Here is a 16,166-nt window from a genome sequence, read left to right on the forward strand (position 1 = left end):
TCCGCGGGGACTTTTTCTTTCCACAAAAATTTTCCGTAGAAAGAGAAAGTCCCTATCCGCGAAAAATTATAGCGGATACTTAAAAAAACGAAGTTTTAATCTCCAACGGGCTTAGAAGTGTGTGTTAAATAACATGTCCTGACAATTGGTTGTCAGGGACCAGGACCCATTTATTATATGTACGGTGCAGACGGTGGATATCATGGAACCCGATCCGCTGCCGTCGCTCCTGCTTCCATTTGTCGATTTGTTCCAATAATTTCTTCCCTTCCCACTAACCCTTTGATACCCCCTAAATTCCAAAATAATTTAGGCCATATTATATACGAACAAAAAAAAAAATCCTTCCAAACCCATCTCAATTTCATTATAAAATCGTCACGAGAAGTGAAATTAGAGGGGACCCTCCGGAGAAATTACCCTGAATTCAGCAAAACCACATTCACCATCTATCCATGAGCTACTATTAATTTATAGTCACTCATTATTCCAGTATCTTTGTGTGGAAAATACTGACCGAGCAAGAGTGACTCCAGGAGACTAACCTCATGGAGAAAAACACTACAAGAAAAGGCAACAAAAATCTTACAAAGTTTAATAATAGAAATCTGTGACCATTACACCTGTAGTCTGTCAGTCATGGTTCAGTATACCATAGGATAGAAACTTGGAAAGTTAACTCAATCCTGGAATAGCCTTGTAATGTTCAACAAGAAACTCTTACTCCGCTGCATTTTTGGTCCATCAACTGTCCAGTACCACATTGATGAGCTTGAATCAGTTGGTTGTACCATTCTGTGCACCAGGATTTCCCCTTTCCCCGCTGCAACAGAAGAAATGTGGCAGTTTCACTCGACCACAGGCCCTGTATAGGTGCAATGGTCAAGCGGAAATCCCATGAAATTATGACAAAAGAAGATCCCTATTTCAATTTATTTTGGTACAGGTTTATATGCAACTGAAATGACATTTGCACTTGTCATCAGTACAACATAGTATAGGCATAGTATGAGTTATTAATTCAATTGAAAAAGAAAAACTCACTTGCAACGGATGATGACGGGAATAGGTTTTAATGCCTTTGGTCCATTTCTTATGCCTCTTTTGTGTCGAGAAACCTGCACAAAAAGGAGAAAGTGCACTGGTCAAATGCAAAATGAAAATTTTTTTCATAAGGAACTGGACAATTCTGCCAATTTTCACAAGTGCAAGACAATTAGAGAAACTATACCAAAAGGTTCCTACTTAATGTACTATGGAAGACAGTCAATATATGACTAGAGAATTACGGATACTTCTGTAGATTGGACTTACTTTTTCCCATAAAAGGTAAACCAAACTCCCTGTAGAAGCGAAATCTACAATAATAATGAAATTGGGTAGTACCACGACTACATTTTCCAATATAAATTAAAAAATTTCAGAACAGATCCTTATACTGCCAGAAATTTGAAATGTGAGGTCAGCACTCAGCAGAGTGTTAATCATTCTTGTTCTTGTGAGTATAACCCTGCACAAAAACTTTATTCTAGGAAGGCCATGTTTTCCGGTTCTAACTTGGAAGAGTATAATATCAGAAAGGATACTAAAAAAATCCTTAAATCATTACAATGTTTTTCTGACTTGCTAGAACACTCTGTAAATCCATAAAGACACCCCCACCCACCCGGCCCCGCCCCCCCAAAAAAAAAAAAAAACAGCACCCTTGCAACAGTATATATTCACTGATTTGGCTACTTGAATCACGTGTTTTAGAGTTTGGTTGGCCACTGGATAAGGCTGTACATAGCATTCACAAAAGGGGTTTGCAGATTTAGAGGGGAAAAAAATTTCAGATCATCCCCTTTACCGAACAACTTATGGTACTCCATTGTAATTTTTTCGACATCGTAATCAAATGGAGTCTGACTCAGCTGTGGTCAGAACAGACCAAATAAGGCTAAATTATCTTCTCATGGAAAGGCTTAAGTAGACCTTATAATAGACTACAAATCTGAACAATCAAAATTGAATTAAAGAACATTAGAGCAACATATATTGTGATGTTTTTTCATCATTTAAAGTGAGGTAACCAAAGCGATTTATTCTGAGAGAAGTTTACAGTTCCTTAACACTTATGTGCCGTAGTTCCCTGGAGGTGGATATCTCAACAAGAAGGAGCATGCTATTAGAGGTTTAGTTTATGGTCAAATTAGTGTAAATGAGGTAGCTGGCCATGAGGAAAGTGGAAGTTCAGTTGTTGCTGAATCTTTTTTACAAAGAGACAGAGCAGAGCATCTTATGTTCTGATGACAACAGTATCAAGAACAGGGGAAACTCCTTTCCGTAAAAAATGATTTAATCGATTCCTAAGAGTTACATTCTCACAGTAAAAAATCAGTAGGGAGATACATAGAAATTTATGCTTGCTTGTAAAACATTAAATTTTTTGCGCTTACATTCAACTAACAGTCAAAGTCCCAGGTTTTTTAGTCTACTGAGCATGTACAAAAGGCTGCTAACTTACAAATTACCCTATATCTGTAAACATACAAATTACCCTCCATTTCAAAATTTTAAAATGTAAATAAAACTTAGTGTGCCGGGTATAGGGAAGAAAAAGGGAAAAGAAAAACACCTTCTTTCTTGGCACGGCCATGAGCTCCATGGATCCTCCACTGAATGGTGAGCAAGGGAAGCCAAGTCCAGCACCATTACTTTCAGAACTAGAAATTTGGTCCGATTCTGGTAAAACACACTGTGGTGATTTGGTTGTAGGGCTTAACAGGACATCGGTAGGTGATGGCATTGCAATCGAATGCGTCAACCTACTAATACTAAATGAGCCATATCCCTTACTGCCCTTGCTGCTATTTAGCATCGCTAGCCTCAACGCCATTGTCGCCAGAACCTAAGGTATGCAGTGTATGTATGACTTGGATGATGTTTAGACTTTAAGACACCTGTCAGCATAAGTACATAACAAACAACGACTAAGATTCAAATAATTATTGATATGAAAAAATTCTAGTCTTTTTGTCTAGAAATATAACTTCCATTTACTTTTCTCTCAAAAGTGAAAGCTCACTTAGCAACCAACTATACTTTGGCAAATAAGGTGAAAGCTTGTGACGAACTATACTTTACGCAATAAAATTAATATTGAACATGATAATATTGATCTTCTCTATTGACATTTAACAGACTATATTACAGTGCAATAGGTATTGATTTTTGCATCAGCATTCACAAACTTCTCATTAAACCTATTCCTTCCTTCAAAAGGTACACGTATCAACACTAGCATACTTCACTAGTTCACTTCCAATGAGGCAATTCACCATCCAAAGAATAGCATAGCATAACAAGTAACCCTTTCAACTAATCCTTCTTTTCCCCCTTAATTTTGCCCGGCACAACTCTAGCAAATATTTGAGTGCCAGACAATATTCGGCATCGTACCATAAATCATAGGTAAATTAAACTAACACACGGGGTAATGCTGAAAAAAGCAAGTGCTTTGTTCTAATCTTAGCACACAGATTACTGCAATAAGAGTCAAAATTCTCAGAGGACTTTCATCAAACACATAACAGTCATTCAACAAAAATTGATTAAAATAGATAAAAAAGAAAACCAAAGGGTATCATTAGTTTCAAACACAGAGATGAAACGGGCTATAGAATCACAAAATAAATGAAGACAAAGCTTAACCAAACAAGAAATGAAGAAAGAAAGCAGGGCATTACTCGAAGATGGGTTTGCGAATATTAGGGCAAAATGGGACTTGTTGGGACACCAGCTCTTGCTGCTCTCGCCTCTCAGGCGTGTATAGGTAAAAAGATTTATGTTGCTGATTTATTTTTTCTCTAAGCAATACTACTAGTAATTAGGAAATAAAAAATCATAACCTTAAATCTCCTTAAATGATATTATAAATAGAATACTTTTTATGTAAATTAATATTACTATTTCATAATGCTAAATAATTATTTTAGATATTTAAAAATATTATAGAATCAAAATATTATTTAATATAATAAATATATATTATTAAAGAACACATTATTTTATAATTTACAAATATTCTTCCATGAAAATAGTAATATTTCTTTTAAAAAATTAAATACATGCATATTAGATTTTCTTAACTGTATAATACAAAATATACACACGCATATATTATATATATTAAGTCAAAATAATATTTCATAAAAATGTATTTGAAAGTATTAGTTTGATAAGTATTCGAAATTTGATATAACTAGAAGTTAGATTTAAAAATATCATTTAAAAATTAAATAAATTAAAAATTAGTTTTTTTATTATAATATTTTGGAATACAGGATGAATTTTAACTTGACTGTATTAAGATGTTGATAACATTAATCAATCTAAAATAGTTGTAAGTGACGGAGATTAAAGTCTTATAAACATAAAGAATAATGTATTCGGATGGATTAACAAATATGAACGAGTAGAATTGAAGTGGAGGATATCATGTTCCCGAGTTGCGAAATTTTAAAGAAACAAAAGAGTGGTCTAAGATGAGATTGTCGATCATATTCAGATTATGAAAGACAAATAATGAGAATAAAAAATTAAAATATTATTATATTTGAATGATTTATGACTTCCTTATTTTATCTGTTTGATGATTGATGTGTATGGATCATTTTCTATGATATACTCTTCTGAATTTTAATATGAAAGTTGGTGTTGGATATCAATTATAAGATTTATCAAAGAGTTTTTTCTTAATTTTTAACTGAAAGTTGGCATTGAAATTGGTTTTGATCTCTTGTTCTTTCTCATTTTGATGTGATAATGAATCTATATAAATTTTACTGAGTTTGGAAGGAGGAATATGAATTTTCTTATTTATACATGTGTATGTATGTGTTTAAAAAATTACAATATTTTAACATTTATAATTCACTCCTTCATCATCTTATTTATTATCCCTCACGGCTTGATATTGTAGTTCTACCTTTTATTTTTAGGATTACGATAGAAAAAATATCAACATATTATCTACAAATATTATTGTGAAAAGCGGGAATGGAAGTTAATCCCTGACGTCAGCAAGCAAGGATTAATCAAATATTAATTGAATGACTTGAAGATTAATCGGATTAATTGGAAATTAATCGAAGATTTAATCAATTTGATAAGTTACGAATATGGATTAATCGTTAATTAATCCGAATTTTATAAAGAAAATCATGGACCTGTTTGGGAAGCGGAATTAGCTTCTGCTTCTGACTTCTGCTTTTCTTTTCCCGTTTGTGTAAAGAAGCAGAAGCACTTTTAAGAAGCTGAGAATGCTAACTTCTCTCTCACGACTTTTGCTTCTTTTCCAAACATTTTACTAACATATTTACTTCTCACTTCTCTTCCACTTTTTTAATTTAAGCAAAAAATCACTTTTTCTAAATTTAGCCAAACGGCCCCTATATAATCAAGGGGCCTGACTCATCTTTTATTTTATTTTATTTTTGTTTTAAGATGAAAAGGGCATGGAGGTAATTTGAAAAATCAATATAGCGAAAACTGGGGGACTGGTTTTCAAAAAATTGGTGTGAAATATTTCCCGGCGACAATTGGTCTGATATATTTTCCGGCGACGATGACGGTGGACGCCACGTCAGCCGTATGTAATTTGGGGATTCTGGACTCTCTGAACAATTCGAGTTCAGTGATTGAGCTACTAGAAACCTGGAACGCATTCTGTTTATCTTCACAATCACTCGTCTCTACTCATTATTCTTCCAACTCAGACCCTTCCCTTGCTCGTGATTTCGCCTCTCAAGTCCACATTCTCCGGAGCCACGGCCTCCAATCTCTCATCCAAGACCACTTTCTCAGTCTCATTCAGGTGCTCAATTCTAACTCATTTCTATTCTTTCTTAACTGCCAAGTCATTGTTGTTTGACTAGTGTCTTATATTTATGTATGTGCCAATCAGCAATTTTTCCTCAGTAACGGAGTGTCCAACTTCTGGTGCCATTTCGATGCCTACGCAGATATTGTCGATACGGACCTGGTACGTATTTATACAATTAGCTTGGTTTGTTGGATGTCGAGGCCCTAAAATTGATGATTTTGTGAGGGACTAGGCCTTTTAACTAGTTTAACTTTTCGGTTACATTGTTTTATTGTCAAATTTGGCTTCTGTTGATCAAATTGCGTGTTCTGTCAGTTTTGTTGGATTAGATATTCAATATGAATATATGGAATTGAAATACAAATTAACAGCTTGTACATACTGTTTTCAATTGAATGGAGGAATGTAGGAACATTGTAAATGTATACCGCCAACTAAACGTATATTAAGTTGGTGTTAGGGACTAGGAGGTTCAATTTTTCCTTGGTACAACTCAGGCTCTCTAATATCACTAATGATGTCATTTAAGATGAAGATATTTGGTGTCTCTTGAGAAATACATGTTGTTACCAGAACTTTATTGTTTTCTGTATCACGGATGATGGAACAGGCTTATGAGGATGAGGTTCAGCAAGTTCTACATGTGGCTTTGGAAGAGATCACATTGGAAAAACAAAAACAGGAGCGATGTTTGACTATGCTTACTGATGCTTTACAGTCCTGCAAAGATACTACATCAGAGGGATCACAGAAGTCTGCCACCGACAGCGCATACCTTTCTTCCAAATATCAATTGATAGTGTCTTCCACACTGATGACCACTCTTCCTCGTCATTTTCCTCGTAAGTTTACAGATGTTTAACTTTGAACTAGTTTATGTATCTTTTCCTGCCTTTTCTTACCATGGAAAGTCTTTTTTTTTTTTTAATAAATACTTACTGTTAAATAATATGTATTTGCATCAAATGTCACAAAGGATCATATAAACATTAAATGTTACCGCCTCTGTCCCATTCAATTCTATACATTTTTTTTTCACTGCTCGGCACGCACTTTAATGCTTCTTTAAAATATAGTTCTATAACTTATTATTAAAATTTTCTTTTTCTGAATAAATATTCAAATGTTAAATTTTATTCAGAAAAAAAAACTTAAAAATAAGTCATAGAACTATACTTTACAGGAGCATTAAAGTGTGTGCCGCATCCCCGTCCTCCAATGTATACAACTCAGGGGGACGGAGGGAGTAGTTTCTTGTCAGGTCTGGCAGGAAGGCATGATATTTCTCAAAACACGTTGAGTCGTGATTAGAATATGATTAGTAAAATTAAAAGAGCGAATACCAATATATTTTGTTCACATTTTCTTGCATGGTTTTATAATGTGTCACGAAGTTAGTTAGAGATATTAATAATGGTCTTTTCAGGAAGCTTATTTAAGATATATTTCCTGCTCATTGTACAATGTACACCACAACAAGTCATTAAACTTCCTCTACCATCTTATGTTGTTAGAGATACTGCACTGGTATTTTAAGGGGCGGCTTGAAGAATTAAATACAAGTTTGGATGAAGAGTATCAAGATCTTGACAGATTGCAAGATGACGAAGACATGGATCTAGATAGTAAAGAAAAATTCTTTAATGAGAAAAGCGACATGGGAAGTGACAAATCCTATCCTCAAGGAAAGTTGCTGGAGAACAATAATTTAGTGAAGAACATTGGAAAGGTTGTGCATGATCTTCGAAGTCTGGGATTCACATCTCTAGCCGAAGATGCTTACGCATCTGCTATATTTATGCTTCTAAAGGTAAGTTTTTCACAGTACTGCTTCTGTTATATTACTTCTATGATTTACTTTCTGCAGCTTCCAATCTTGTGTGCTTGTGAGCTTGATTAATATCATACCATATGAAAAATAATCAGTTTCAGTATTAATAAGACTTGTCAAAAAGATTATTATGTCCTAACCACACTTACATTGACCAACATAACTTGATGTATCTTGATATTCTAGTTATAGATTCTCTTATCATTTTCTGTCATGTTGATCGCAGGCTAAAGTTAATGAGTTGGCTGGTGATGACTATAGGACTTCTGTTTTGGAGGCCATCAAAGGTTGGATACAGGTAATTATTGTGTATGATGCTTACATGATTTTCCTTTGGACACCCTTTTGTTCCCATTTCCCAACAGACTGCAGTACAATAAATGCGACAAATGCTAATGAAAAGATCATCGACATGGGTCACAAAGAAGCTTGATGATGACATCAATATTTTTTTGAACATGTATTGTTCAAACACTTCCATTATCTGACGCTTCCCTTTTTTTTAGCTCGCTGTGTACATTAGACAAAATATATAATTTCTTAAGGTCAGCATACCTGTTTTCTCAAACATGTATATTTCAAACACTGCCATTATAGGTATTTAGCCTTGGAATATGTTACAAGCCAAATATTAACTTCATTTGAAGGAACCATCATAAGAAAATGTGAGATTTATCGAATGATAAGCTTGATTGATCCGCACAACCACTTTTTTTAAAATCTAGGGCAAGATTCAAATGTTTCATGTGATACCTGGGTAATGATGCTAACTAAAAATATATATGTAGAAAACGTATTTCTGAATTTTAAATCATTCTTTAACATGTATGTTTGCTTTTTTCTGCCTTAGTGTTGTCAAGTGTCACTTATGCAAATAATAGATAGGACAATTTGTATCATGTTATGGAGATTGACTTTATCAGTAATGGTGTAATCAGGCCGTGCCCCTCCAGTTTTTGCACGCTCTTCTTGCTTATCTTGGTGACACTGTCAGCAATGGGCCACATTCTTCAATTCTGAGATCACCGTTAGCATCTCATCCAAATTCACGTTATCCTGGTACTGAGGCTCCATCTGAAGGACTTGTTAGATGGCAATTACGACTAGAATATTTTGCCTATGAAACCTTGCAAGATTTAAGAATAGCAAAACTCTTCGAAATAATTGTGGACTATCCCGACAGGTGATTCTCACATGCCGGCGCCTTTTATTTGGACCTAGACTCTATTTTTTTGATTGTTGTATCTATTTTGTCATGTTACCTATCGCTTTTACTTAAGTTAGGGAAGATATCAATTTATCAGTTTGATAACATTTTATCATTGTTCATATCACTTTCCAGTAACACTCTATTTACATGTAATGAGCATGGATTACAGCTCTGCAGCTATTGAAGACTTGAAGCAATGTCTTGAATACACAGGGCAGCATTCAAAGCTGGTTGATTCTTTTATCTCAGCACTGCGATACCGTTTGCTTACAGCAGGTGCCTCTACAAATGATATCCTGCACCAATATGTTTCAACTATTAAAGCACTTCGGACAATAGACCCAGCTGGTGTATTCCTTGAAGCAGTTGGTGAACCAATAAGAGAGTATCTGAGAGGGAGGAAGGATACCATTAAATGCATTGTTACAATGCTTACTGATGGAACTAGTGGGCCTGGAAGTGTTGGAGATAGCCTTCTTGAAGAAATAAACAGAGATGAAGAAAACCAAGATAGTGCTGGTCTAGATGATGAAATAAGCACTGACGACAAACAAGCATGGATAGATGCTGAACGGTATGTGTGCTGTTATTTGTGATTACACGATTTTCAGACTTCATGATTAAACTTGTTACTTAACTTCAGACTCTAGCAAGTATTGTAATTAAATACTCCATTCAGGTGGGAACCTGATCCTGTAGAGGCTGATCCATTGAAGAGCAGCAGGTGTAGAAGAAAAATTGATATACTTGGGATGATTGTTAGCATTATCGGTTCAAAGGATCAGCTAGTTAACGAGTACCGTGTCATGCTTGCAGAAAAGCTTCTTAATAAAACTGATTATGACATTGACTCTGAAATACGTACTTTGGAACTCCTCAAGGTCAGGGATCTTGAATTAAATTGGGAAATTGAATTCTTGTTGGTTGTGGTTTATTTTTACTTGTGCTCTTCATCCTGTTATCTGAAGTTCAGCAGGTTTCAGTATTGTATTCTAATGTTTAGCTCTGGTGTCTTGGTTCCAGATACATTTTGGAGAAAGCAGTATGCAGAAGTGTGAAATAATGCTTAATGACTTGATTGATTCTAAAAGAACAAACACAAATGTAAAAACAACGATAAAACAGAAAGTGCAATCAGGTAACCTCCAAAATTAGTCTTTACATAATTAGATTGTTAATATGAAAAGAAATTGTTTTTCTGATCATTGATATCGTTCATAAATTTTGTTGGTAAATTCATATAAAACGTATAGCATTTTTTGTTTTGTTTATGACAGGTGTCGACCATAAAGAGAATGAAATACCAATGGATGTGTTTGATGCCACAATCATATCTTCGAATTTTTGGCCACCTATTCAGGTATGATGATGAGTTTGCATTTTGACAAATCTCAAAAACCTTTGATACCTCAATCTAACAGTAACATATAGTTCTTAATATTGTTATTGTGCTGTGCCTATGTTTAGGTTTAAATTTTTAGCCACATATTATTGTGCATTCTGAATATTGTTCACATCTGTGCTGAAGATTATATCATTTTTACTCTACCTTCTGTATGTGGTCAACAGTATAAGTCTGGTGTGCACCTCACAAGGTATATTTTAGGTTAGCCCAGTGCTTAAAAGGTACAAACTCACACAAGTGCAAGAGGTGATTCTAAGGGGGTACTTGTAAAGTGCAATTTAACATACCTTATATGCTTAAAAACTTTAAAAATGAAAGAGTCGATTCTTATATGCTACTTGCAAAGTGCGAATGAAAGCAGACTTTTATGCCAAATTAGAAATAGTGGAAAGGGTTCTGATATATATACTCCTAGATAAATTGTTGCTACTTCAAATAGTTAACCATATAATGCATTGCTCATAGACTTATTTTGAATAGAAATATGTCACTAGACATCAGTCGACGAAATTCAACAACTTAGCACCTTAAAATCATTTAGCAAAATTTTGTCCCTCACATTATTTCTCTTCTTCATCATCTTTGTTGGGTATCAACCCAATAGGAATAGGATTCTGATTTGAGTTAGAAATTAGAATTGGATTAGGATTATGATTAGGTATATTAGAGTTAGATTCTGATTTGTCTAAGTTTGATGGCTATATATACATAGTCATATTGTTTGATAGGTATGCTTGAGTATTGGTAGGCTTGAGTATCCTAGCTTGGTGGATTGTATTATTGATAACGGTTTTGATTAATAATACAAGTTGGGACGTGGATTTTCTGCGTCATATAATTTTGTGTGTGTGCTTTGTATTAGAAGATTGATCTCGTATATTATTCCTAACAAGTGGTATCAAGAGCTCAGGTTCATGATGGATAAGATGGGAGGAAAATTCGAGATTGAATTGTTTGATGGCAGAAACAATTTTACTTTATGGCAGAGCACAGTGAAAGATTTGTTAATTCAACGAGGATTATATGCAACTCTCGAGGATAAGAAGCCCGCTGATGTGGATAATACAAAGTGGGAAGATATGAAATTGCGTGCTGCGTCGACTATCCGGTTGGCTCTTGCACCGGAAATCAAGTATGATGTTCTTGAGGAGAATAACCCTAAAAATTTGTGGGAGAAGTTGACAAAGACATATCACTCAAAGTCTTTGGCCAACAAGTTGTTTCTCAAGAAAGATTTGTTCGGACTTAAGATGGAAGAAAACGGAGATTTGAGAGATCATCTAAATCGTTTTAATGGGTTGATCAACCAGCTGAATAATTTGGATGAAAAATTACAGGATGAGGACAAAGCCATTCTTTTACTTGTTTCCCTACCAAATAAGTATAATAATGTGATTACCTCTTTAATGGTTGGAAAAACGAAGTTAACTTTGGATGAGACTACTGTTGTTATTCTTGAAGCTGAAAGATTGATGAAGCAAGGATCGGGTGATACATCGGACGGAAGTGCACTTATGATGGATGCATATAACAAGAAAAAGAAGTTTGATAAGAAACATAACCCTAATATCAAGTGCTTTTATTGTGAAGAATTGGGCCACCATCAATTCATATGTCCAAAAGCAAGAGAAGACTTAAAGGAGTTAAAGAAAATTCGAGAGAAGGGTAGTGCTTCGCTTGTTGAGACGGTTGATGATGCTCTTTTGGTTCAAGAAGACAAGGGATCAAAAGAAGAATGGGTACTTGACTCGGGATGTTCTCATCACATATGTGCTAGGAGGGAGTGGTTCTCGTCCTATAAGGATTGTGAGGGAAAGATGATAGCTTTACCAAATGGTAAAACGATAAAAGTTACCGGCGTTGGTGAGATAACAATGAAACTTCATAATGGTCGTATTCGAAAATTAGCTCAAGTAAGGTATGTACCGGAGCTAAATCGAAATCTAATTTCATTGGGTAAATTAGTTGATTTGGGATGTATTGTCATGATGAAGAACGGTTGTTTGGAGGTCACCAAACAAGAATTGGTGATACTCAAAGGTTGGAAGGATAAGAGAAATCTTTTTATGCTAGATGGAGAGGTTGTTACTCAAGGGGAGGCATTGGCGGATGGACATCAACGTCTTCATGGTGATCGTTAAAAAAAAAAAAAAATTTTGAAACCGTATTGGGTTGAAGGGGAGGATTGTTGGGTATCAACCCAATAGGAATAGGATTCTGATTTGAGTTAGAAATTAGAATTGGATTAGGATTATGATTAGGTATATTAGAGTTAGATTCTGATTTGTCTAAGTTTGATGGCTATATATACATAGTCATATTGTTTGATAGGTATGCTTGAGTATTGGTAGGCTTGAGTATCCTAGCTTGGTGGATTGTATTATTGATAACGGTTTTGATTAATAATACAAGTTGGGACGTGGATTTTCTGCGTCATATAATTTTGTGTGTGTGCTTTGTATTAGAAGATTGATCTCGTATATTATTCCTAACAATCTTTGTCTTCGAGAGTTGAATAAAAAGCTGTTCCAGTTGTCTTCGAGGTGTTGGAAATTTAGTTTCTGTTTTTCGTTTTTGGTATTTTCTAATTAGGTGCAGTTTAGTCTTTAAGAATAATTGCGAGTTCCACAATTGGTTTCGACTCTCAAATAATTATCAATTCAAACTAGCAAATATTTTGCTACTTTTCGACTCGCAAATTTTGCGTCTACTTTGCAAAATAAAATAAAATAATAATAATTTGAGTCTACTTCTGAAAGGCAATTAAGTATGAGATCTCCCTTTTCACAATGATGCGTTGTTCTATGGTTTTGATCAACAAATATTGTGGTGAAATTGCAGGAGGAGGCCCTTAACATACCTGAGGCAGTGGAGAAGCTTCTAAACGTTTATGCTACACGGTTTAACGAGATTAAGACCCCTCGTAAGCTACTTTGGAAGAAAAATCTTGGTACTGTCAAGGTTAGATGCTATTCTATTTCTATAGATGACTGCCACTACTTGGAGTTGAGAGTGTGTAGGCTGAATTAAATTGCATTGTTAAAAATTACAGTTGGAATTGCAATTTGAAGACAGAGAGATTCAGTTCACAGTCACCCCTATACAGGCTTCAATTATTATGAAATTTCAAGAACAGACAAGGTTTGCTTATCATAGTACCATAGTACTGTATTCAGAAATCTTATTTTTGGCTTATTGTGAGAGCTTTACATGATAATCATAATATGAGTTTCATCTTCAGTTGGACCTCAAAGGATCTTGCAGCTGCTATTGGGGTGCCAGTTGATGTACTTAGTAGGAGAATTAGCTTTTGGATAAGCAAGGTTAGTTCTACTGTACCGATTAATGCACTTTTCTTCATTTTTCTCAGTGTTAGTTGGCACTATATATATGCCTTCTGTATTTGGAAGTGTCGTATGTTGATATGGATTCTGGTCATTTTCCAGGGCAGATTTCCATTTATTGATATTTTAAGTAACATATTTTTGCATTTGTAAATTGAAGCAGTTATTTTATCTTAGTTTTGGCTGTTCCATGACATCAGAAGGTGCAAATATATATATATTAAGTCATTATTTCCTTACAAAAGGACAAAAATGTCCTGTGTCGTTCAATATTGACATAATAGTTATCAAATCTAGAATAAAATCCTAATATGAACTTTGTTATGTCTGTCAATTAGGGAATTCTGGCAGAGTCCTTTGAAAATGATTCTAGTGAACATGTATTCACCCTGGTAGATGAAATGATTGATAGTGGCAAGACTGTTATCAGTAGTGGAAATTGCGAGGATCTGGCTGCAGATGAGGATGGAGATAGGTCTGTGGCGACAGTTGAGGATCAATTACGTAAAGAAATGACGGTGTACGAGGTATGTCATGCATGCACTTATTAATTACTACTTTAATACCAGGAGCATTCAAAATTGAAAATTTGACATTGCAATATTATTTGCAGCTTATGTAAAGTATAGTAGTACTAGTAATGGTATATTTATCTAGAGGAAAGTATTAAGATGTTGAACTTTAACACCAGAAGGCTTCGTAAAGCATTCATTTTTAGCTTTTTCACAATATTTTGTTATCCAACTCTTTCAGCTACAATTCTGACTGAATTTGGTTTTGGACTTCAGAAATTTATTACAGGGATGCTGACCAATTTTGGAAGCATGGCATTGGATCGAATCCACAATACTCTCAAGGTAAACAACTTCTAACTTAATGCTCAGATGAATACTGGTTTAGGTAGGTATCACCCAAGTACTAGTACTAATACAAATAAGTCATATTATTTGTGCAGATGTTTTGCACAGCTGATCCCACTTATGACAAATCACTCCAGCAACTTCAAAGCTTTCTATCTGGTCTTGTTGCAGAAGAGAAGTTAGAAATAAGAGATGGAATGTACCTTTTGAAGAAGTAGGTGATGATGGAATTGCAATTTATATAAATTTTCCATCATAAAATCAGGTGAATTACAATTGCACAACTACTTTATAAGCTTGCATATCTCCTTGCTGAAATGCAGGATATCCAGGTGTAAATGGGTATAATTACCAGTTAGTGTTTCTATAAAACTAAAAATTTTGGTTTTGTACTGGAAAGTGTTTACATTTCTACATTGGATTACAGACCTTCAAGGAAGCAACTACGTATACCGAGGGGTTCTGTAATGGAACTAATTATGTGTTTAACAACATTGAAACAGGTTGCATGATCCAACGGTACTGGTACAATGAAATGATAAAACTTAAGTGTTACAAAAGAATAGAATAAAGCATGTCCTGATATTGATGGTACAAGTAGCAATTTGGTTGTGTGTGACAAAGTAATGAAAACATCTGTTTTTTGTGGAGTTTCAGCTACAATAAACCTGGAAGTGTTTCATATCATTTCAAATGATATATCGAAACTTGGTTAACTTCACCATTAACAGTAATATTGTAGTGTAAAATTAGAGCAGACTACTCCATAATCAAGAGCTCAAAATGCAGGGCACTCCATGAAATCCGAGCATGTAACACCACATAAATGCAGGGGAGGGGCGAAATTATCACGGTCCTTGTGCAAAACTACGAACTAGGGGTTAAATTTTTTCCAAATAAAATGTACTTCGAAGTCGCATTCTAAACAAGAAGTATACTCAAAAAATCAAAATTCGACTAAAGTCTAAAGGTACGCTCTTCTTGCATATTTTATAGAAAAATCATCAATAATGATTTTAAAATGTATAATTAACTTTCCTTTGTTAAATTTCAATATGAATATATGCATGAATTAATAAATTTGGGGTTAATTAACCGTCCCTGTAAAAATGGTTTTAAAACAAATGAAGTATATGTAAGCAACTTATATATGAAGTTAATAAATTTATCTCATCTTCCAAAAATGGGTTTAAAACAAATGAAGTATATGTAGGCAACTTATATATGAAGTTAATAAATTTATCTCATCTTCCAAAAATGGGTTTAAAACAACTGAAGTATATGTAGGCAACTTATATAGGTTTGAACGTAGCCAACAATCTATTATGTTGTCTCTGGCTCTGATAAAGAGTATTAAAGCCGAACTGAACCCTGATAAACTGAGTTTGTATTTGCAATTGGCTAGACTCAAACTCCGATTACCGGACTATTGAATGATTCCTGTGATCACAATTACGACCTGAAGGTTTGATGATCTCGCTGAGATTACTTGCACATTTAGCAAAATATGACGGAAGATATAATAAATCATCTATTAAGCGGGATATACGAGATATGTTTGACTTGGTATTAATTATCTGTATTATGTACGAAGCTCAACCTTATAATTTCTTGTTTATTTAACATTGTAACTGAAATTCAGAAAAAATC

The 16,166-nt window shown here is 34.5% G+C and overlaps 2 protein-coding genes across 3 annotated transcripts; one reads left to right on the plus strand and one right to left on the minus strand.

The window, feature by feature from the left end:
* Window positions 1-393: 393 nt before the first annotated feature.
* LOC108197666 (uncharacterized) lies at window positions 394-3,863 on the minus strand. Its single transcript, XM_017365354.2, has 4 exons — window positions 3,729-3,863; window positions 2,618-2,942; window positions 1,045-1,118; window positions 394-865 (listed from the first exon to the last, which is right to left on the minus strand). Exons 2-4 carry the CDS (start codon window positions 2,876-2,878, stop codon window positions 778-780), a joined length of 423 nt encoding a protein of 140 aa, XP_017220843.1. The 5' UTR covers window positions 2,879-2,942; window positions 3,729-3,863; the 3' UTR covers window positions 394-777.
* A 1,648-nt stretch (window positions 3,864-5,511) lies between these two features.
* LOC108199969 (anaphase-promoting complex subunit 2) lies at window positions 5,512-14,908 on the plus strand. Of its 2 annotated transcripts, none has more exons than XM_017368001.2 (16): window positions 5,512-5,857; window positions 5,948-6,025; window positions 6,477-6,708; window positions 7,381-7,676; window positions 7,924-7,995; window positions 8,636-8,880; window positions 9,077-9,481; window positions 9,587-9,788; window positions 9,931-10,045; window positions 10,185-10,267; window positions 13,154-13,273; window positions 13,365-13,453; window positions 13,554-13,635; window positions 13,995-14,183; window positions 14,445-14,513; window positions 14,612-14,908. In XM_017368001.2, exons 1-16 carry the CDS (start codon window positions 5,609-5,611, stop codon window positions 14,732-14,734), a joined length of 2,649 nt encoding a protein of 882 aa, XP_017223490.1. In that variant the 5' UTR covers window positions 5,512-5,608; the 3' UTR covers window positions 14,735-14,908. The 2 variants fall into 2 exon arrangements, with proteins under 2 accessions (XP_017223490.1, XP_063938733.1); XM_064082663.1 differs by having other exon boundaries at window positions 13,157-13,273.
* Window positions 14,909-16,166: the final 1,258 nt, after the last annotated feature.

Source organism: Daucus carota, chromosome 8 (assembly GCF_001625215.2).
Source record: "Daucus carota subsp. sativus chromosome 8, DH1 v3.0, whole genome shotgun sequence".
In the NCBI taxonomy this organism is placed as follows: domain Eukaryota; kingdom Viridiplantae; phylum Streptophyta; class Magnoliopsida; order Apiales; family Apiaceae; genus Daucus; species Daucus carota.

Coding starts and splice junctions, on each gene's coding strand:
- LOC108197666 (XM_017365354.2), bottom strand. CDS start 2,878: ATGGCGTTGAGGCTAGCGATGCTAAATAGCAGCAAGGGCAGTAAGGGA. Junction 1,119..2,617: donor TGGCCGTGCCAAGAAAGAAG/GTGTTTTTCTTT, acceptor CTTTTTGTGCAG/GTTTCTCGACACAAAAGAGG. Junction 866..1,044: donor CCCGTCATCATCCGTTGCAA/GTGAGTTTTTCT, acceptor GCACCTATACAG/GGCCTGTGGTCGAGTGAAAC.
- LOC108199969 (XM_017368001.2), top strand. CDS start 5,609: ATGACGGTGGACGCCACGTCAGCCGTATGTAATTTGGGGATTCTGGAC. Junction 9,482..9,586: donor GCATGGATAGATGCTGAACG/GTATGTGTGCTG, acceptor TACTCCATTCAG/GTGGGAACCTGATCCTGTAG. Junction 14,514..14,611: donor GAATCCACAATACTCTCAAG/GTAAACAACTTC, acceptor TTATTTGTGCAG/ATGTTTTGCACAGCTGATCC.